The 23,356-nt window shown below is 32.0% G+C and overlaps 1 protein-coding gene across 1 annotated transcript in view; it reads right to left on the minus strand.

The window, feature by feature from the left end:
* The window catches only part of LOC118746376 (lachesin-like), a 45,087-nt gene extending 24,415 nt beyond the window's left edge, over window positions 1–20,672 (minus strand). Inside the window, exons 1-7 of the mRNA XM_036480230.1 lie at window positions 20,571–20,672; window positions 20,299–20,506; window positions 20,066–20,227; window positions 19,831–19,959; window positions 18,389–18,479; window positions 15,844–15,953; window positions 13,616–13,879 (exon numbers count right to left, since the gene is read on the minus strand). Coding sequence (XP_036336123.1) covers window positions 13,616–13,879; window positions 15,844–15,953; window positions 18,389–18,479; window positions 19,831–19,959; window positions 20,066–20,227; window positions 20,299–20,506; window positions 20,571–20,672 — 1,066 coding nt within the window. The remainder of the gene's footprint in view (window positions 1–13,615; window positions 13,880–15,843; window positions 15,954–18,388; window positions 18,480–19,830; window positions 19,960–20,065; window positions 20,228–20,298; window positions 20,507–20,570) is intronic.
* Window positions 20,673–23,356: the final 2,684 nt, after the last annotated feature.

Here is a 23,356-nt window from a genome sequence, read left to right on the forward strand (position 1 = left end):
TTTATAGTACAGGATTACACGGAGATACTTCATTCGATGCAAACGTCGACAAAAGCATTTCAAGCGCATGCTTGCATTTCCAAAAATTAATATAGTTATATGTTTTAGCTTGTTTTTTTTTTAATTCAGTATTACAATTTATAATATCCCACTTCAAAAATATTAATGCCAGCATTGCATGCAGCAGCTGCAATATTTTTCTAATTAAAACTTTTTTTTAATATTTTTCTAACTAAAATTTTTCCAAATGCAGTGAAATGGAATGCGATTTTTAACTCTACATTAGATTTGGCTACTGGCTGCTGCACATATCAATCAAAATCAATCAAAAGCTGAACCAAGGTTTTAATATTCGTAAATGCCAGTGAAATGTGCTATGTGCTCACCGGAACTGAATTAGTTATTGCTAAAAAAAAGAACAACGTAAATGTAACATTAATTTGCCACAAAATATGTAGATCCTAATGAAAAACAGACGCATTTTTGTATGCAATTTTAATACCAGAGCTTTGGTCTTTAAACAACCAAAAGCAAACACAATTTTTTGCATTTTTTTACAATGCTTTTATGCATGCAAATACATACGTTCATTCTAGATTGGTAGTTTTTGTTGTGAATTTTTGTTAGAATAATTTTTTTCTGATTCTAAGCTAAAGTGAATTGTTTTTGTTGATCAAATATGTATTTTTAGTTGAACCAACGCATATAAATGCAAATAGGTTTAGGTAAATGCATACACTACTATTCACTTGAATATATATATTTTTAATATCTTTTCGCAGGTGCTTGTTTTTATATTCTCTAAAGGAATGTATTGAAAAAGAAAGATATACATCGTCACTACACACGAATAAAGGCGCGATAGTGTTTTGACTGCGAAAAAAGGCGTTCAAAAAAAATTTTGCGAAAAAAGATGCTTATAAAAAACTTTGGCGAAGTATATTTAGTATCAATTAAAATTAATTACCTGAAATATGATGCTGCGGGCGAGATAAGCGTGAGCGATTTTGGCCTCTGGCGCTACATACATTCATTTTACACAGCCAAAATGGGCCAAAGGTGTTTTTTTAGATATCTACGTATGTATGTTGGTGCTTATAAAAATGTAGATGAATAAATGCAAAATATTTATTGCCTAAAAATCTTACATTTACTCTCTCTCTCTCTGTCAACAGCTCAGCAACTCAGCAGTTGCGATGCATTTAAAGCTAAAATTTTAGTGTAAAATTTAAATAAATGATTTAATTGTTGATTTCAACAAATTAATTAAGTAAAGTGAGCCTTTATTATTTTTTCATATGATTTGCATTTATTAGTATTTTTTCTGGAAATGGTTAGTTATCGCTCTGCTTGATGGCTGCTATTGCTTATGAATAATTTTTTCTGCATATCTGTGCACTTTTGTATAAACGCATGTATGTATGTGTGTTCGTTATTCAATTTTTGTCGCGAAACATTAATATCGCTGAATTGCTTGGGAGCAAAAAATTAAAAAAAAATATCCGCAATTTGATTTTATTTACATATGTACATATAAAGTATATGTATGTGTAAGAACGCGCATGGTTTATGCCATAATAACAGTATTTGCATATAAAACGTTCGCTTAATATGCTTAAAAAATATTTATTTAAATTGGCTGTTTAATCCACAAAAATGTCAGCATAGTTTTATGCGCATTTGCATGGAAAAATGAATACCTACGCGAATGTAAATATGCAGTTGATTTGAGCGCTCCATGACAGCTTATTATTTAAATTATTCATATTTTGTGTTTTGCGTGGATGTCAATGCTAGTTGCATTTAAATTTAGGCAAAATCGTGTGGGCTCTTTGTGTGGTGGCTTAACGAATTTACATATATTATTTTTGATTGTGGTTTAAATTTAGTTAAATGTTGTAGAAATATACTGTGTAAGGATTTCAGTTAATCAAAATTTTCATACTGACAAATACATATGTATGTATATCGGCAACAAGCACTAGTAAAAATCATTATCTAATGAATGAAATAATCGAGAAAACCAAAATATGATATTTTCAAAATATGCATTTTTTATGAATTTTCGTGCGATAGACAATAAACGCTTGCAAGCATATCGTAAGAAATCAGTTCTCGTTTTCATACGGCCGACAGATGTATGATGTTGCGAATTGCTGTGGTTTTCGTTCACTTTTTATTGTGAACCAGCAAAAATCGGCAACGCTTACTATCGGATTTCATACGACAACATCGATTCGTATTAGCGAATAACAGAATGCAAGCATTATCGTGCATCGTACAAATTCACAATAGCGGGTATATGTAAGTAGGTTACAATTTTACAAAAAACAGCCAAAAAATAACAGCTTTTTAGGCACCAAAAAGTAATTTTTAAGCAAAGAACAAAACCGACTTCAATTCTCATATACAAATTTAAGATTATCGTTAATTTCTTCATGATCGAATGAACGCATCTAAACCAAATTAATATGTGACCACCTGTGAGGAACAAAATAGCTGGCATAGGGTCTCACTTATCTTGCTTATGCATATAAGTAAATTTCATGAATACACCTTTTTTTTGTGAATTTCTGCTATATATTGGTTAACCACTCAATTCAATTAAACAAAAATGTTCCTTTAAAAATCTCTGTTTTGTATCTACTTTATAGAAATGCGCTTACCCAGATGCGTACTTCACCACCAATACATACAGAATTAAGTACTTATCAGAAAATGCTTCCATGTTGCGCTGTACAGGGTGTTTAGGTTCATGAAAAATTCAGTTTATTACAGCAAGATGCATACGAAATGCAACAATTTATGTACGTATACCCGTAAGAGCGGTGGTATGCAATAGCACTTACAAATAAATATTTTACATACGAATATTCACCTGATGTTTGTCTATACGGAAGTGCGCTTTGCCGACACTTGTTTATTTGTTTAGCATTCGATTATATGTACGTATACCCGTGTTTATGTGTATGTATATGCTATGCACATATATGTATGTATGTATGTATTTAGATGCACAAATGTTTATGCAGCACGTGAAATAGCCATTTGGAAAAAAGCCTCAGCACAAATTGATTGCTTTCAGTGCAATTCAAGCTCGTCTCTTATTTTTGTTAGTTAGTTTGCTCTTTGTGCTTTTTTGCAAGTCAAGTGATCCAAGTTTTTACTTGCAAATTTATAGCATTTTTTAACTTTTTTACTTGGAATGCACATTCTGTTAAAAATATGCACTAAATTTGCATAAAATGTGGCTGATCCCAAAAATTTTACAATTTGTATGAAAAATTTATATCGAAACCCCCAAAAAATGCGCCTTTCAATTTACATAAATAAACAAATAAGTACTAAACTTTTGAATGAAACAAGTTGATTTGCAGAGTCACTTACTTACCTTTTGTGTTGGTTGTAAAATAAATATTGCAAACATTTTTTAATTTTAAATATTTTTTATTAGTTTTCATTTACAATTTTTCAATTTTGTTTTATTTATATTAACATAATCAATCTAAGTTTCAGTTTATTTTTAAACTCAATCTTATTATCCAGTTTACATATGTAGGTATGTATGTATAATGTTTTTATGCACTTACTTATCTAATATGTATATATATATGCATGTAAATTTCTAATTTTTTAAATATTTATATTCAGTTGAAGCACGTAAAATTTACTACTATTTACATATCGTTACCTTAATATAGATAGAAAGGCCCTATCTATTCACGAGGTGATTAAAAAACTTAGTGGAAAATCAAGTTCTTTAGCTTCAAATTAGCCAGAAGTGCTGCATTTTATTGGAGACTGTAACTAATTTTGTGCTTTGGCAGTTATTTTAAAGTTCTAAAAGGATTTTACTCCACAGACTGACTGATGAGTTAGGGCCTTTCTATATTAAGGTAACGATATAATTATGAATACGCACTTTGATTTAATCAAATATTTTAATTACAACATACTTGCTTTCAGTTCCTTTTTCGTAATCTACACAGTTTCTTGTGTTCTCTTTTTTTTGACATTTACTTTTAACAATTTATTAGGCTTAATTTTAATAGTAATTAAAAAAAAATTATTATAAAAAAAATCGCATTATCTGATGCGAGTTATCGCTAACAAATCCTTGGTTTCACTATATAGGAACTCAATGCAACTTTGAGGGAATTAACGACAGAAATTCTCAACCAATATGTATTGCTAAAATTGGAACGAGCATTAAAATTTTTCCCCACTAAAATGAACTTAAACCGGTACTCATTTTTCAAAGTAAGCAGTTGAGCTTGAATTTATTGCATAAGTACAACAAAATATGTAAGTGAAAGCTAAACAAAAAATATATATATATATATATATATGTATATAAATATTTGTCAAGGGTTCAACGACGAAGTCACGAAGGAAAATAGAGGCAATCTCCATAGAGGTTTCCTATCCTCGTCGAAATGAACGGCTGTCCGTCCGTGTACACGTTAACTTGAGCAAAAATGGGAACGGTAACCACGCAACCTCCCACGAAAAAAATTCAAAAAATTAGCATCTGAAGTGGAATAAAATATGCTTATGATGAAATTCTACATCTCAGTGGTCGTTTCACCACCAAACTCGGTACGACCATTGCTTAGAGTCTAACTAAGAGATCTGGTGATAATTTTTGAAAACGGAAAATAACCACGCCCACCTCTCGTATAACTAAGTAGGTACTGAAGCTAAGTCACTCGTAATCGGTGTTTGTAAGAAGCTCTTAGCAATAAATTAGAGTACCTATTACAAATTTTTGAAAAGTGAGTGCGATGTCGCCCACTTATGACTACGTTTATTTCGGTAAACGCTTTATAACTGCCACAAAACCAAAGCTTCAGCGTTATCTGGCTGTCAAAAAATTCGCATGTCCATGCAATTTGTATGAAGCATATTGAAATAACGCGGCGTCATCCGATTTTGACATGGCGTTAGGAAGTGAAGTTGACTATAGAAAACGGCGAAATTTTCGTTTTCGTGATTTTCCACAAAAAACCCTATGCTTATTGTGTGTATTGTGTATTGGGTGTTATTTCTGTATTTGAAGTGTCAAAAAAGCTCCATCCAACGCTTTAATTTAGGTATGACAGTAACTGAGCAGATTAACGAAAATGTTTGAAATCGTGGAAAAATACCCCTGCCTATTATGAAAAATAGTCAACAGACAGGTGAACAAACGATATTAATTTCACGGTTATGATATTTATAATAAATTGACTTATATTTATAATAAATATCATAACTTAATCCTTAAAATTGAATTTTTATTTTTTCGATCAACTTTATTCGTTATTTTATGATTTTTATTCTTTCAATCGTATTATAAGCGTTATATTCAGATTTAATTTTTTAGATCATCAACGATTTAAAACGGCGATAAAAACACAGTGTCCACTGTAACGGTTAAAAGTTATCGAAAAAAATAAAAATACAAAATAAATAAATTAATATACATAGTGGTTCACACGCGTTATAGGCCTAATCAAGCAGAATAAATCTGCATACTTGGAATTTACCCTCAAAATCTGGGCTTAGGAACCAAAAACCAGTTTTTGTTGGATTGAATACATTAGGATAGTCCAAAATAAGTAGTGTGGGGAGTTTTATGCTCGCACCGCCTAGGTTTGGTCTTTATCGAAAGGAATATACCCCTATTTTTTATTTTGAAATCAAAAAATATTTAGAAGTATAGAATTCCTGAAGATCAGTATTTTTTTATCAGAAAACTCTGGTTCTCCTCAGGAGACTTTCAATAACAATACCCAATTATTTATTTAACCACTTCTTAACACTGAAGGCTCTTTATTTATCCCCCGATTGCATTTTCTGACATTTTCTTGTGGTTTTGGCGGACCTATAAAATATAGTTACTAAACAACAAATTTTAAATAAATAATTGGGTATTATTATTTGGAATCTTCTGAAGAGAAACAGAGTTTTCCGATCGAAAAATATGATTTTTCATGAATTCTATACCATTTCTAAAGAAAGTTCTTGTAGGGAATGAGAGCATACAAATTTCGACTTTTTAATTTATCTTTAGAACAGCCGGAGGAAAAGTACAGAATATTTCAAAGTCAATTCAAAATTCTTAGTATGTAAATTTTGTTTGATTGACTAGACTTGCAACTACAGCTATGTACGCATTAAATCCATTTGCCGTTCGGGGACTGCATAAAACTATAGGTCAATCCATTTGTGTAACAACATCAAAGCGGCCACCACAAATTGGAGGAGAAGCTCCAAATCAAAATTTATTACTTGTATGTATTACCTTATTATTTAACCGAATTAATTAGCTCAGACACAGTTGTTTAAAAAAACTACAAAAAAAAACAGCTAACAGAAACTAATTACGGATTCATACTCTAAATAATTATGGCCAACAATTAATTATACAATTTTAATCAATCAAAAAACTGAAGTTGATAAACAATAAAAATTTTTATTGGCTTACCAAGTGTTAGATGTATGAGTATGTATGTAAATTTCCTAATATGCGCTTATACATTTTAATTTAGTGCTTATTTTTTTACACATAAATGCAACTCTCCTTAATTCTTCATATATGAAGAGCGTATAATTTATATTTAGCTTAATTTTTTTCTTCATTGAACGCAAAGTTTGTAGCAATGTTTCCGTAAATCTCTATTACGAAGCTGCATATTTAGTTATACTGATTTATGAACGAAAACTCTTACACATGTTTTAACTAACTGTACAATAGTTTTTTTTTAATTTTTTGCGTATTTGTTTTTTTTTTTTGTATTTTTACGCACCAAATGCATTTTCTAAGAATTAGCTTTTTTATACATACATAAATACTTATTTAAATTTTCGTAGTCTAGGCTTCTCAACCGTAGGCTTCTATGAATTTCTACACCGATTCACTTCACACACCTTTGCCTTGTGCTTTTATCTACATTGCATATCTAATTTACCATTTAAATCGTATTTGCGTTTTCATTACGTATCAGCATCGATTGGTTTAATGTCAATACAATGCATTTTTGATCTTCCTTTTTTTTTTGCTTCTTACTTTTTCTCTACCAATAATGCTTTTAACTGAATTTTATGTACAATTTCATATAATTTATTGCACACATAGCAATTATTTTTAACTCTTAATTTTTATTCATTTTTTTTTGTTTTGATTGCAGCGTAGCGATTTTAGTGTAATTTATTTGCTTTAGCAATATAATTATTTACAATTGATTTACGTATAGCTCTAGATACATATTTACATTTGTATGTTTGCCATGTCAAGCTTAATTTGTTGGCAAATAAATAAATCAATTAAAATAAACACTTGCTGTGAATAACTAATTTTATCGCAGCAGAAAGTAAGTAAGCATTTCATTAGGTTTTTTCTATCTCTTAACTGCACTTTACCGCGGTTGAAAAAATAATATATATTTTATAATTTTTTTTTTTTAATTTTATAAATAATCCATTAATGAATAGCTAAAAGAAAGTTTAGAGAAATTATATATTTTCTTTTGATAAATTTACGCTTACAAAGAAAGTGGAGTCTAGCCGTAACTATATGAAACTGTTCAAATAGCAAGCTTTTACTTAGTGGAAATGCATTTCACTACCACTATGTGGTTAGTGGCTATAAATTTTTGAACAAAACTGTTACAAGGGTATTAAAATCACAGGTCGGTGAATATTCCTGAATTTGCAACCTAGTGTAATTAGTCAGTGATAGTGAAACTTTCGTTCCCTTACCGCTAACCAGAATAGTAAAACTATATTTCAATATCACTATGTAGTGCTACGGAAATTGGAAATACACTACCACTACCTTAGTGGTAGTGAAAATTTCGATTAAGTGCAATTTGCCCAAGGCAGGGATTGGAGCTCTTGTCACTGGTTACAGTTTGGAAGTAGTAAAAAAAATGTTTCTACCTACGATCCAGCATAAATGCCAACAAGTGCGTCAGCTTGGGGATAAATCGATGAATAACACTGGTCTACAAATTTCAACTTTTTTTCTGCGAATAAGACGGGACCTGGTGTTTCTGAACGGATTTTTCGTGCTGAACACGAATCCGGGGTCAAAAATGTCCCATCACGTCACGTTTTCGAGAAAAAAGGGGTTGAAACCCCTAAAAACAGCGTTTTTGGCCATTTTCGAAAAATTATAGAGCTGAACCCTGACGTGGTACAAATTTTGCATATATCAGAAATTAAAGGCTAAACCGTGCCCTTTCGAATGAGCCCTATGCCGAATTGATCGCGTGCACCCTTAAAGCAGGGGGTGTATTTGTGTTTAGGGGTGCAGGAAAAATTGATCACAGAAAGAATTTAATCTTAAACGATCATAGAAAATTAATAATGCCAAGGTTTTAACTATATTAAAAGTCGCTGATTACGAATCTGCAGTTAGATTTTAAAAATTTAAGATGACGGGTCGAATATGGTGGATATAAAAATTGGACTCCTAGACACAAATACACCCCCTGATCTAAGGGTGCATGCGATTAATTCGGCATAGGGCTCATTCGAAAGGGCACGATTTAGCCTTTAATTTCTGACATATACAAAGTTTGTAGCACGTCAGGGTTCAGCTCTACAATTTTTCAAAAATGGCCAAAAACGCTGTTTTTAGGGGTTTCAACCCCTTTTTTCTCGAAAACGTGACGTGATGGGAAGTTTTGGACCCCAGATTCGTGTTCAGCACGAAAAATCCGTTCGGAAACACCAGGTCCCGTCTTATTCGCAAAACCCTTGTAGACCAGTGTAATTCTTGCCAACAGGTGCTACCTTGGGCTCAGTAGCCAATTGAAAAGCAGAGTCCGCTCTTGACAAACCAAAGTTGGTTGAGAAAAGATTACAGATTTTTTCATATGCCTTTTCTCTTCCCACAATTTTTTCCAGCATTTTTGGTTGGAGTCAATTGTAGTTATTAGGGTGATTGACTCGGTTTTTCCAAATCGATTTCCACCGTTACTTTTTTATATCTATAAGACTGATTTTGATTTGTTTTACGTTTGATCAAAAAAAAAAATTAACTTATTTTACTTTGCTCTTTTCTCAACAAAAGCAATAGAATTAATGTAAGTGATTTTCGGTCATGAGTTCATACCAACATAATCATTTTCACTGTATGAAAACTATGTAAAATAAAACCGGTTTTCTCTTAATTTCAAAATAGGCAACCGGTTTTTTTTCAAATTGCAAACCAGTTTTGGAAAAAAGGCGAATAATCGAATACCCTAGTAGTTATACAAATTTTTATGAAAAATACATATTAATTTTTTTTAAAGCTCAATTGAAAAGAACTTTCCAAACTACATAATATTCAAATCAGGGACCGAACATAACAGTTATTGATGAAAACTCTCATGGAAAATTTCACTATGAAGGAAATGTTCGAAAACTAAGTGATACATACCCATCGATTTTTTTTTTTCACCTAGACTCAAATTTAAAAAAAAAAAAATTTATTTGCAATTTTTATGCAAAATTAAAAAAAAAAATTAGAATTATTTATGATTTTTATATTATATGTCTTAGATAACAGTTATTTAAGACTATCAGTGACTTTTACTTTTAAATCAGTCACCGACTTTTACTTTTTAAATCATTCATATAAAACTCAACACTTTTCGCAGTTAAGAAGGTGTTGGGAGACAGCTTACTATGACTTATACAAATGACTTTAATAAGTACGATTTAAAAAATAAAGGTCAGTGACTGATTTTTTTTTGTGACTTATAAATAAGTCTTCGATAACCGTTATGAAAGACATATAATTTAAACTGTTATTTGCAGATTATTTAGATAAAAATCAAAAAAAAATGTTATTTTAGATTTATAAACCAAAAGTCAGAAATAACGGTTATTTAAGGAGTACTTAAATACAATTAAAAAAAATATGTGTTAAATAGTGATTTTTTTAATAAAAGTTGTAACTGTTACGTTCCCTGATTCAAATAAATCTGCGTTGCTCAATACGTTCGTATATTTGCGTACGTATGAATGAACATTTAGATATGAGTATACTATATACCTGTACCGTTCAATTAAAGTAGCTTAAGTGACTTTAGAAGATTTGACTTTGAATTAAAAAATTATCACTTTTCCTTGAAATTTTTTATTTTTATTTTTATTAAGCTATTACTAAAAAAGCATCTGGAACTATGGCTATTTAAAAGTTAAAATATTGTTTGGGAACCCAATGAAATGTTGCTTTAAAGGGAAATGGGCTATGCCGACTTAGGCTACTTTGATTGAACGGCACAGATAATCATGTATGGATAGGTACATACAATATCCCTATGCATTTTATTTTATTTATTCATTTTCAATATATTATAATTAGACAAGACTTGTACGAGTATAGGCAGTTACGCGATTATAACTTCGTATTAAATAGTTATATCTAAGCTAATACATTTAATACGAGTAAGCCTTGCTTATACTACTTATATATAGTTATATGTTTTTAACATTTAAGCTTTTTATCATCTTTTTACAAGGTTTAGATATATTTATATAATATTCTAATTACATGTACATAAAATATACATACATATTTGACAAAGCGAATTTGATTTACGAAATATTTTCCAAAGAAACTGAGCAAATAAATTATTGCATTGCCATCGGCGTTGACTGAGAAAAGAAGGAAAACTCGCGTGGAAAAGATAATCAAAACACATTTATGTATGTATGTATATTGTTTTGAAGTTAAGTTAGTTAGAGTGTATTCACTGTTCCATACTTTCACTCGGAGACATAGTTAGTTGTCCACTATGAGTGCCCCCTTTGAGTGACTATCAGGAAGAAGCACATTCCTCTTAGGGTATTTTCATGGCATTAACCTACGGAACCAATTGCTATCCCAAATAAAATTGAGGAGATCCGCTATATCCGCCAATGAAGTATTCGAGAGAAAGATTTACGGGCCTTTACGCGTTGGCAACGGCGAGTATCGGGGACGATGGAATAATGAGCTGTATGAGCTTTGCAATGACATAGACATTGTGCAACGAATTAAAATAAATCGGCTCCGCTGGCTTGGTCATGTCGTTCAAATGGACGCCGAGCTCCAGCTCTGAAAGTATTCAACTAGGAACGCGCTAGTGGTAGTATAGGCAGAGGAAGCCCCCCACTGCGATGGAAAGACCAAGTGGAGCAGGACTTGGCTTCACTTGACATTTCCAATTCGCGTCAGTTGGCACAGAAGAGGGACGACTGGCGTGCTTTGTTAAACTCGGCAAAAATCGCTTAGGTGGTTACAGCGACAAAGAAGAAGAAGAAGATTTCCGCCAAACCTAGTGATTAAGACGCTTCGATTATAAGCTCGGATACCGACAAAAAATTGTTGAGCAGAGAAATGTTGTCTGCAGAGAGTCTTTTTTTTAATCGGATAGTACTTATTGGCATCTACCATCCTTGGAGCATTGTTGCAATAGCAAACAAGGTTCCATGATAAGCTTTAGAATATCTTTTGCTTGACTATAGACAAAAATAGTAACATCCCCGTCTGGAACCATGCTACGCAGCTAAAAGTCATCCGCCTTCTGTATAGCTTAGCTCTCTTCTTCGAGGCCAATACAGTCGTTCGGCAAACGAAAGGGGGTACACAAGATCTGTGAAAAGCATAATCATCAACGATACACCCCAAAGGTTTGTACTATCCTACCTGTGGCTCTTGGTGGTGAAGGAAGTTCTGGCGAGAACTACTCAAAGCTGAAAGAATTAAGTTTCGTGATTTGGTAATACTTATCACAGATGAATGCTTGTTATTGATAAGTGATCCAATAGATGGTGCACTGATTGAAATCACTAGGTGCGCGAGCCAGAATGAATTGGGGGTTAAAGCCTTCAAGACTCTTGTTTACCAGGAAAACAATTACCCACTTTTTTCTCTTCCGAGATAAGGTGAAGCTACTATGTATCTTTACAAGGCATCAGTGTATATTTTATCGCGCTTTCAAGCTCAAGGAAACCGGTACATTTCTCGGCCTGATGTCATTTTTCCGTAAATGATTTAACTTCCGTGACTTCAGTATGAACATATCCTCACCTGTATCTTAGCATCTTACGAAGAAGCTTGTTCCAATCTTTCTGCTTTAAAACCATCTAAAGGCCAGACAGACCACGTTACCTTCTCTCTATACGTACCTGAGACCTCCTCTCTTGGAACGCAAGGCCAATTTTCTGCTTTGTTAGCAAAACTATGGTCCGTGCTATTTGAAAAGTGGGTTCCTTTTTAACATTCAGGAGATTCCTGACCGCAAGACCGTCCAGTCTGAGGTAGGTCGATATATTTTTTCAGGTATAAGAAGCATGGTACGCTAAACTTTGGATTTTGTTTTTGTATGTAAAACAAGGTTGAATTTTAAAGTTGAATTCTAAAATTGAAATCAAATTCAGTGGATCCCTTTGTGGAGCGGTATGAGCGGGCTGATAAATTTGGCGAACTCTGAACCTCTGGATCACTCATTAAGGTTAAAGAAATTTATCGGTACAGATTTTACAGAAACCAATGGAGGGATAAAGAAGTTATTTTTGAAGAAGTTGACAAGAGCGGTGGCAAAATTCTTTAGCAAGCTGAAAGGGAAAGAACTGCGACTATAAGTCGGTTCGATCAAGGTAAAAATCTAATAATGTAATAAGTGAATGTCTTTGTGCCTCAGGGTATTGACAATAGAGGCATTTTCTGTGTTTTTGACTGGCATTTCTCAAACTACATAAATGGAAACTATCGCCCAAATCCATATATACAAAAAAGAAGTTCCAAACTAACAAAATATATAAAGTACTAAAAAATAAAAAGTTTTTTAAGGAACTATTGAATACTGATTTTTATTTAACGTCATTTTCCGTTTACTCGAAGTATCTTTCAATACGCTCAACTAATTCACAACAATCCATATTTGAATATACATACATAAATACATACATATATTTTTTTTTTTTTTTTTGGAAAACGTGGCTTTGATTTTCGTTTAAATTATATTATCCGTAAAACTTAAGTCTTGCGATATAAAGTGAAACAAAAAATGTTTTATATTATTATTGAGTTTTAATTACTATATACTTATTTAATTTTTATTTATACAAATCCAAGAAGTTTTATGAGTGATTTCTCAGTAGTAAAAAAATTAGTGCAAATCTGCACAAATAAAAAATACTTGGAGACTTGTGTAATCTGCCAGCTGCGTAGTATTTGATAAGAGAAAAGGGGGAAAAAAGAAATGAGAGAAAAGCCATGATATGCATAGTAAATATTTTTAGTATTTTATTTCATTGCAATAATATTTTGATTTAATATTTTTTAAACAAATTTTGAGGAAGTTATGTAGTTTTTCATCTTATAAATTTCTTGGATATTAGCAAAAAAAATATTTGCACTTAATAAAAAAAAACAATAGTCTGCTAAAATTCCTAATAAAAGACTAAAATTTGTAACCAAAAATAATAACAAATTTTTGGTGAAAATCTATAATTTTAAAAATTACGATATGTATAAATAAAAAGTTTTTTTAGAATGACTTAATTTTTTGCTAGTTATTTTTAAAAATGTGTACATATCTATATGTTCCTTCTAAAAATTAAATATCCACTTTTTTATAACAACACTCACCTGCAGAGCCATCCAATTGCTTCGGGGGCTGTTCGGTATAATACATACTTTTGCCAATAGCCAGCGTGCCTTTGCGATCGACTGCATTTATACTCGCCCCTCCCAGCGCAGACATGCCATTGCCATTTCCCGCAGACATGGAAATTGTGGCAGAGTGCGATGAAGAAGCCGACGATGCACCACTACCCAGCAGATCTGCTTTCATCGAATGAATGTCTTTTTGTAGTGCATTCGTTGAATCATTTCGTGTGGGTATTATATTGTCTGGTAGAAATAATTTAGAAGGAAAGAGAAAATGGAGGAGCGGTCAAGTTATTGCAAAAATTTTTGAACATGTAGGCATAACTATAAATTTTTGTAACTTTTATACAAAACACCTAAAATCATACGAAAGCTATAGATAAAATACACCTTTTTATTTGAACAAAACTTAATCTAAATTTTGTAGATTGCTTATTTCTTATGTACTCACTTTCCCTTGTTTCGATGGTTGTATGTGTGACTTGTTTTGAGGGCGTAGATGGTAGTGGTATCTCTGAAAAAAAATATTATTTTCGAAGTTATGAGCGGAAATAAATTTTGGGATTACTTCTAGGGGCTACATATATTCATAAGCATAAGTAAAAGCAGACGAAGGGTCCCAGCAACAAAAAAAATAAAAGAAATGAACTATCCGATTTTTGTAAGGGCCCTAACTACTACTTGTCTGATTTCAATCCATGCGATAAACCCCAACACCACCTAAAGTTCTTACTATTTCAGCTGTATGAAGGATTATAAAAGGTAAAATTGGTTTTCGAAAATCAAGTAAATCTATAAGATTATAAAACAGTTTGAGAATGCAATGCAGATAGGAAATTTTAGAACTTCAAAACTGTACTTTCCTTATATATGCAAAAAAATTGTGGTATTGTTTGATTTAAAAAAAAATAATTATCTAAATGTAGAGCGCAAGCTCACAGACAAAAACGAATGTGGAAAACAACATAACCATACGCATGGAGTAAAAATACATACAAATACATATAAGTATCACAAAAGCTGTAGTGTAATTTGTGGCTATCAAATAAAAATGTACGTTATAGGTACACATACAAGTATCGACAACGAAATTGTCCGAAAACGAGTGGATATAAAAATAGTAAAAGTGAATCGCAAGAAGAAAATGCAAAAAAAAATAAAATATTGAAAAAAATGGACATAAGTAAGTACCTAAATATTGTCTAAAAATCGCTACAGCCAAAAACAGTGGCATGTAAAAGAAAATAGTTTCATTTGTACATAGTACATATTACCGTGGGCCGAAAATCCGCTTTTTTAGAATTGTGATTGGTAATAGCAAAAATATGGTTCATTATGCTTTAAAAAATGTCTGTGTGAAATTTGGAATTTTTTGGTCAACATCCTAGGCTCACCCAGGTCCATCAAAGTTCAATATGCTCAAAAATAAAAACTAATAAATCGATTAATTAATTCGTTTTTTTACTAAATTGCAATAATCTTCGAAAGTATTAGTCTTACATAATTTGGTATATGGACCTTTTTGTAGAGAATCGAAGTTAGCTAAGAAAAAAAATTTTTAGTACTTAAACTTTGATGGAATTGGGCGAGCCTAGGATATTGACCAAAATTTTCATATTTTACACAGATTTTCTTTAAAACATAATGAACCATATTTTTCCTATTACCAATCAAATTTCTAAAAAAGCGGATTTTCGGCCCACGCTAGTATGTATGTACATATACACGTTTATAGTAAAATATTCCGGAATTTTCTTTGCTATGTGTGCATTTCTACTGTATTAAATTTTAGTTCTAAACGTTTTCTTTTCCCATTCCTTTCTTCCAGACTTTCATTGCTTGCAATGCATGCATGCATACACAAAAGTACTTTATCATTCATACATATTTACATATCGCACACGATCTTCAAAGGTGACACAACTCAAAATTACACGTTCGTCAGAAAATACGAAAAACTATTTCATATCACATGCTAATTGCTAATTATATGGGCAAGTACCCTTTACCTAAAGTTTTTTGAAAGAATTATAACAAAAATTTGCTCCAGCTTTTGCTGCAAGGTAAATAAAAGCTCTCTGTGGATGTACACGCATAGTGCATAAATAATTTCAAAAATGCCAAATTTTGAGTTGTGTCATTTTGAAGGTCGTGTGCGGCCTGTACATATATACAATACTGTTTACGAGTATTTTTATTTCACTTACCGTAGACGCGTATGGAACCTTCCGTTTCGCCAAGTGAATTCTTGGATATGCATCGGTAGTTGCCAAAGTCGCCATATTGTAAATTTCTTATAGTCAATTTCATATGAGCACTGAAGAAGTCATAGGTTATTGTTATTTTCAGTTGTTTGGTTGCACATATTGTATAAATTGGCATTAAATATTTTCTAAATAAAACTAAGCAGATTGGGTGGATTGTACATTGTATTTTTTATTACATATAACGTAAGAAGTGCAAGTGGAACGAAACTTAGGCGCTATCTTTGCTCGCAAAAAATTTCACCTTTTTTTAAAGAGCGAGCACGCAATATGCATGTGAAGATGCTAAGAAAAAACAATACGGAAACTTGACCGCCCTGGTGCAGGGCCGAATAAATGCAGCATTATTTCGAGAAAAGCAAACGCTATTAGGGCCGGTTGTTCAAAGTCTGGTTATTACTACCTGCCAGTTAAATATCATTATCGACGATCTCGACATCATGCATATAACATGTGTTCGATGAAGCAGTCGTTGAATTGAACCGGAGCTTCTACCTCCGATTTGTGCTAATCAGAAATTGAACAACGGGCCCTTAAACTTTCAAACCATTAACTGGGGTACTAACCAACATGAAACCATAATTACTGCTTATAGGCCATAAGGCTACAAGTAAAATGCATTATTATTATCACCGCTGAAGGTCAAGATACATATATTTTCATGTCCAAATTTATTGATTTTCCAAGAGGACCAGGCGCGGATACACAGGTGTTTTGGGGGCTAAGACAGCTGTAAATAGCCGCACACTCGCAAAAAAAGTGTCGGAGTTCGAAAATCACTTATTTATTGTGATTCGCGGGACACGAATCTGAAGACCGTTCTGCTTCACCTCGTCAGGATTTTTTGCTAACCTCAAAAGACGCGCCTGTCACATAACATCCGTCTCGTTTTTTGGGGTTGGGAAAAAATCCTGCCGTCATAGAACAAAACGACTTCAGATTCGTGTTAAAAATAAATGGGGGTAGGGTATTCCTGTCAAAAGTAATTGACAATTTTTTTGGAGGGCTGTATACTTCACCCAGAATAACTTGAAATTGTCTCTTTAAAATAAAATAGCATAACTTCATAACTTTTTTTTTTATATTAATGAGTGGTACCTAGATTTACTAGCAATTATACTAACAATTAAATATTCTTTTCGAAGTAATGATTAACAGAGACTATCTATTTTTGAAATTTTGGCAAAAAGTGTTGTAGGAATAGAAAAAATAATAAAAGTTGTTTTAAATTTCAAAATTTATTCCAATAATTGTCCACATATTTGCAATGTTAGGCATATAAGTTATTATTTCTTTAAGTAGTATAAATATTCTTCTATCCAAAGCCATATAAGAACTTAAAATTGGTTGAAAAATAGCCGTGCTAAAAATTATTTAGTGCGGGAAGTCAAGTAAAAATGGTTTTTTTAGGAATAAGTCGAGAATTTCAGGGTGTTAGACCAGTTTTGAAAACAATTTCGTAAATTACTCATCCAGCTATACGACCTGCCACTTAAAAAGTGCGAGCAATTTTCGTTTTTTGTAACAACATGTAATCTAACCAAAAATAAATTTTCTTTAATAATTTTTATTCTGATTTGCTTATTCGTACATATGTATATACGTATACTAGGCACACATGCATAAAACTTTGCACAATTCTGTTATAGGTAAATATGAACTTACCGATAGGAATTTTCTGTGTAATCAGTTTTATATTTTTTGCTCGGCAGGACCATCACCGAATTATATACCCAATAAATGATGGCTCTGTGAATGACAGACATAAAAACAATATTTGCTTATTTTAGACTATACAATAAAAGTTTACATGCACAGATGTATATAGTTATACGTGTGAAACCAATATTTGACTTTGAAATAAATAAACAAAAGCCTAAGTATGTCTTAGCTAATGAAATTGTATGAATTAATCTTTTTTACAACTTCCATACAATCTTTACACACGCTTGCGCATATAACTATAGTACATACTACATACTTATGTGCGTTAGTTTTGGCAAAGCTGTCAGTAGCAGCTTTTTTTGACGGTCAGGCTGAAGAATTGAAATTTTCTGAAATTCAAAATAGCTTAATTCTGGGCTAACTTACACAAAAGACATACAAATGCTTTATATATGCAAATATGTAAGAAAATAAAATAAGAGTATCATGGAAAACTATTCGCATAAAATTAAGTTAGCACTGAAAATTTGAAATAAATAAATATGTGCATACATATTTATGTAGGTGAATAACTTAGCTAACTTACGGAAATTATTCGAGCAAATATAAATAAAAACTGTATAAAAGTAGAGATCAGAAAATAAATATATATTTCCTTAAAAATAAATACACATTTTCAGTTAGAATTTGTTTTAGATAAAGGTCAAACACATCTACATACATACATACATAGCTAAAATAGTAAATTGAAACTAAATTTGTCCCAGAATAGTCAAGTATATGTGTGCCACTTATAAGCCATTTGAAAAGGCTGAAAACTTACTTAGGATGTGCCTCGGTGTGACAGTCAATTGTGACATCTGTACCTGCTGGCGCGCCGACGAGTTGATTGGGTACCCAAATCATAGGCGAAACTTTGAGAGTAAAACGAATGAAATAATATAAATGTATATTTTAGTTACTCTCATTAGGGTGCCTCAGCAAAAAAGTAGCATGTTTTCCACCGGAATTGTGAACGTATAAATATATAATTAAAGACTCGCCAAAATATTTCTTAAAAATATTAAAATTCTCGTGAGCTGTACCTAGTTTGAAATAGCTCCAAAAACCGAACTTTTTATGAATAAAAAAAAATTATATAAATATTTTTTCTAAAACATCACCCCAGATGATAAAATAGTTTAAGCCGAAGTTCTATTAACAGAATCAAAATAATGAGATTTTTGGTGATATTTTGAAATAGGTTCAGCTCACATAAAACTCAATATTTTTCCGAAATATTTTGCTGGAAGTCTTAAATTGTAATAAATTTTATAATACGGTCTGTAAAACAGTAGCGACTTATATTATAGGAGATGATGCACACTAATGTACATACAAATATCCATTTGCAGATAACCTCATCCATAATGTTGTATTTCACTTATGTACTTATGTATGTATGTACACTAGGCGACAAATGAAAGTTTACACCTTGTTATAATATAATTTAAATTTATTTTCATGAAATTTTTTTGCATTAATAACACGGTTCAACAAAATTTGTATTTTATCTCAAAAACGGGTCCTTTTCTTCGGAAAAACTACGTCCAAGCTATATTTTTAAATATTTTTTGAAATTTGTCATTTTTCGACACTTAAAAATTTTTTTCTAAAAACTGGACGTGCTAGAAAAATTTTACAAATGCACTTCAAATCGGCAACAAAAAAGCTATAAGATGAGTACGACCCCATTTTTGAGATAAAATAAGACCAAATTTTGTTGAACCGCGTTATTTATGAAAATATAGTTCATTCTGTAATATAAACCATAAAAATGTTAGTTCACATTTTATACAAAATTCACAAAAGTTCTAAAAATTTTCATCTAAACTTTCCACTTTTTATTCAGAATATCTAGAAAATTTTCGAGTGTGCAGTTTTGTAGCACATTCAATTTTAGTCCAAGTTTCAACCGACTAAAAAATCGCGTTAATTTTTGAGATTTTTTTTTTTTTGGAGATTGACTAAAATTGAATGGACTACAAAACTGCATACTCTAAAATTTTCAAGAAATTCTGAATAAAAAGATGAAAATTTTGATAAAAAATTTTTGAATTTTTGTTAATTTTGTATAGAATGAATTATATTTTCACAAAAAATAATTAATGCGACAATTTCTTCATGAAAATTATTGTGTATATTATATAAGAACAGGGTGCACAATTTCATTTGTCGCCTATTGTATGTAAAAAAAAAATTCCTGACACTTCAGAATGTACTCACATTCAACATCCAAAATAATTCGCTTTGACACTGATGGCGGTACACCGTTGGTGGCTATACAGAGGTAAGCACCCATTTCATTGCGGCTTACTTTCGTCAATGGCAACACTTCGCCATCGTAAACTAAAACTGTAAAGGAGAAGATACAAATAAAAAAGGAAAAGTTAAATTCAGTCAGTACATTTTTATGTAGGTTTAAATTACTCCTATTCAACTCAATTGGGCACATGCTTACCTTTCTTCTTCTTTTCGACGGCAATTTCTTCACCATCTTCGCGCCGCCAAATTATTTTCGGCGTTGGAAAGCCATCAGCGCGGCAAGTCATATTGATATTTTGATTTTCACGCACCGCCACTGAGGAAGGAGTGCTCTCGATGTCGAGTATGTTCGGTGGTACTAGAAATGGAAAGTTGAATGATTAGTTAGTTAAATTGCTAAGTAAGCCTTTTCTTTAGCATTCAACTTACCCACAACCTGCAAATAGCCTACTTGGCTAATCATTGGATTCGTATTTACTTGGCACATATAATAGCCACGATCATCTTGATGCGCCTGATTTACATGCAGCAGCCATGTATTGGCATTATCATAGGTGATGCTGTAGCGTGGTATGCGAGATATGACATGTCTGTGAATTGTCAGTATCATTTGGCGATCGATGTGGATCCAGGCGACCTAGTTAGGCGACATGCCGAAATGATAGATGATTTCAATTTAATTAAAGTAGTTCTTTATTTACCTTGTATCCCCCTAAGTGCTCGACTACGCATGGCAAATTGGCATCTCGACCGACAGCAACGGTTACATTTGGTATCGGCTGTGCGAAGCGTGGCTCATCCATCATCACTGTAACAAATGTGGACGTAAAATAATTTTTTGTGGGCTTTCGATTACGAGTACATATTTAAACTAGATTATGTTAATGGGTTTTTTGTTTGCAACACTAGAAATTAAGCGCAAAAGAAAGTTGAATATGAAACGATGGGGCACCATGTGGTATGTGTAAAATATTTGTATATGGGGTGTTCCATACCAAAATAGACGGGGTTCACACTTCATTTCTTTGATTTGTTTACAATTTTTAGGGTTAATGCATAAACATAAATAATAACTAAATATGAAATTTGAGCTTGATTAATAAATTTTTAAAAACTTTAGAGCACAAAACCAAAAACAAATCGATTTAATAGTTTTCCGAATATCTCGAGAACGGGGCGAGAAAAAAATTAAAAAAAAAATCACGCATCCAAATTCTCTATGAAAAAAAATATTAAAAAATTTTTTTCAGCAACAATTTACACAAACATATTTTTTGATAAAAAAATTGTTTTCAAAAGCAATTTAAAAAAATTCACAATGGTAGCTCTGAGTATTGGGCAATATTTAAGTATAGTATTATGGTGTGCATTCAACATTTCAAATTTATATTTATTTTTTATTTTTTTTGTAACAATTCTTTCAGTATGCAGTTATGTAGCCCATTAAATTTTAGTATAACAAGTGCAAGTTTTAAGCGATTAAACTGTTTTGCGCATTTTCTTCCGTAAGGAAAAATTGCATATAAAATATTAAAAATCAATCAGCATAAAAAATAATAAAAATCAACGCAATTTTCAGTAGCTTCAAACTTGCTCTTTATTAAACTAAAATTTGATGGCCTATAAAACTGCATACTTAAAAAAACTGCATAATTAAAAAAATGTCTTAAAAAAATTTAAAATAATTTGTAAATTTGTAATGTACTCATTTTACTCAACTTCGGTGTAAAAAATGCATAACTCAAATTATTGTAATAATACTATACTTAAATATTGCGCAATACTCAGAGCTACTATTGCGCTTTTTTTAAATTTTTTTGAGATGCCATATTTTCAATAACTAGTTTTTTTATCAAAGAGTATATGTATATGTGAAAACATTTTCAAGAAATTTTTTTTAGATATTTTATTTCGTAGATAATTTTGATGTGTGTATTTGGAAAACCATTAAATCGATTTTTTTTTTGTTTTTGTAATGTAAAGTTTTTGAAAATGTATTAACAAAGCTCAAATTTCATATCGCGGCACAATGGACCCCATCACGTTCACACGACATTCAGATCTACGTGACTGGAACGACTCAGGTTCATGTCTGGGCAAGGACTGTCACCACAGCATCATTCTCAAAAACTTTTTGGGGAATATGTTCGCTGTTAGCACAAATTTTCGATTTGCAGGCGAATACCTCATCCAGAAACTACGCTGAGCACCACACCCCGCAGCAGAAACTTTGCAACCAGCATGCAATCAACTTGTGGCTAGGCTGTAGGTCGAAAGCATCTTTCAGGAAGATCAATATCTAAGCCGGAGGGCGGCACGTCCTCCCTTGGCTACGAGAGTTGTCAGTTGTTCGCCTACGCAGCCAGCAAAGAAACGTAAATTTTGCCGACAGTGCAGTTTAGTTCAATTTTCCGTATCCGAAAACGCATACAACAAATTCCTACAGTTATCGTCAATTTTCGTATCCGGAAAATGTTCGAAAAATATGATGTTATTTGAAAGTAATAATTATATTTTATTCGCTCAAGCTAAACATTTGAAAGCATGCATGCGTAGTCGGCAGTGGCTGAGCGTGCAGAGGAGCGTGCCGCTATTTGTTAGCTTCCAGAAAGGGTTCGAATTCCGTCAGGTGCTTCCTAATTTTATTTTATTTCTTTTGAACCATGAAAAAGTGTATGTGAAGTACAGAAGGAAAGCGTAATGAACGAAAAATTCAATCAGACAAATTTCAGAAAAAACAGCCGAAAACGTGTCCTTTTCACCATCATTTTCCATTTTTTCACCACTTTAATGTGAAAACGGATCATTAAAGTATCCGGAAATGGAATCGGTAAACGGACAAAAACCCGGCTTGCATCGACTTTTTTCCCCGTTTTCGGATCGGTTTTCGGATTTTTTGCTGGCTGGGAAATTTTAGATAGTTATATATACATATGTACATTCATACATTAGGGTGCCTCACCGAAAAAAGTATCGGTTTTGCCACTGGAATTATAAAAATTATCATATTTTGAGACTCGCACAAAATATTTTGGAAAATTATAGAGATTCGCGTAAGCTGTACGGATTACATATTACCTCCAAAAACATCATTAATTTTGTTTCGTTGATAAAATTTTTAAATTTTTTTATGCAGACCTTCTAAGCTTAAGTTGTTCCACCTTTTTGGAAAAAAATATTTTTTTAAACTAATTTTTGGAGGTAGTAAATATTTTCAAATCCTTCCAGCTCACGTAAATCTTAATAATTTTCTGAAACATAATACTTTTTTTAATTCCAATGGAAAAATAGTATCGATTAATATATTTCTTTTCGCATCGAGAGTAATGCACCCTAATAAGCATTTGTTTAACATTCGTATCGTATCTGAATGCCACAAAATTTTCTACATAGCAAACCCTTTGGAGGAAACTATCTAATCGCGACAAGTAAGGTGATTCCGAAAAAAGCACGAAATTCCGATGCTTCGAAAAATTCAAAAAAAAAA

Source organism: Rhagoletis pomonella, unplaced genomic scaffold (genome assembly GCF_013731165.1).
Source record: "Rhagoletis pomonella isolate Grant_MI unplaced genomic scaffold, Rhpom_1.0 Rhpom_scaffold_00010, whole genome shotgun sequence".
NCBI lineage: Eukaryota > Metazoa > Arthropoda > Insecta > Diptera > Tephritidae > Rhagoletis > Rhagoletis pomonella.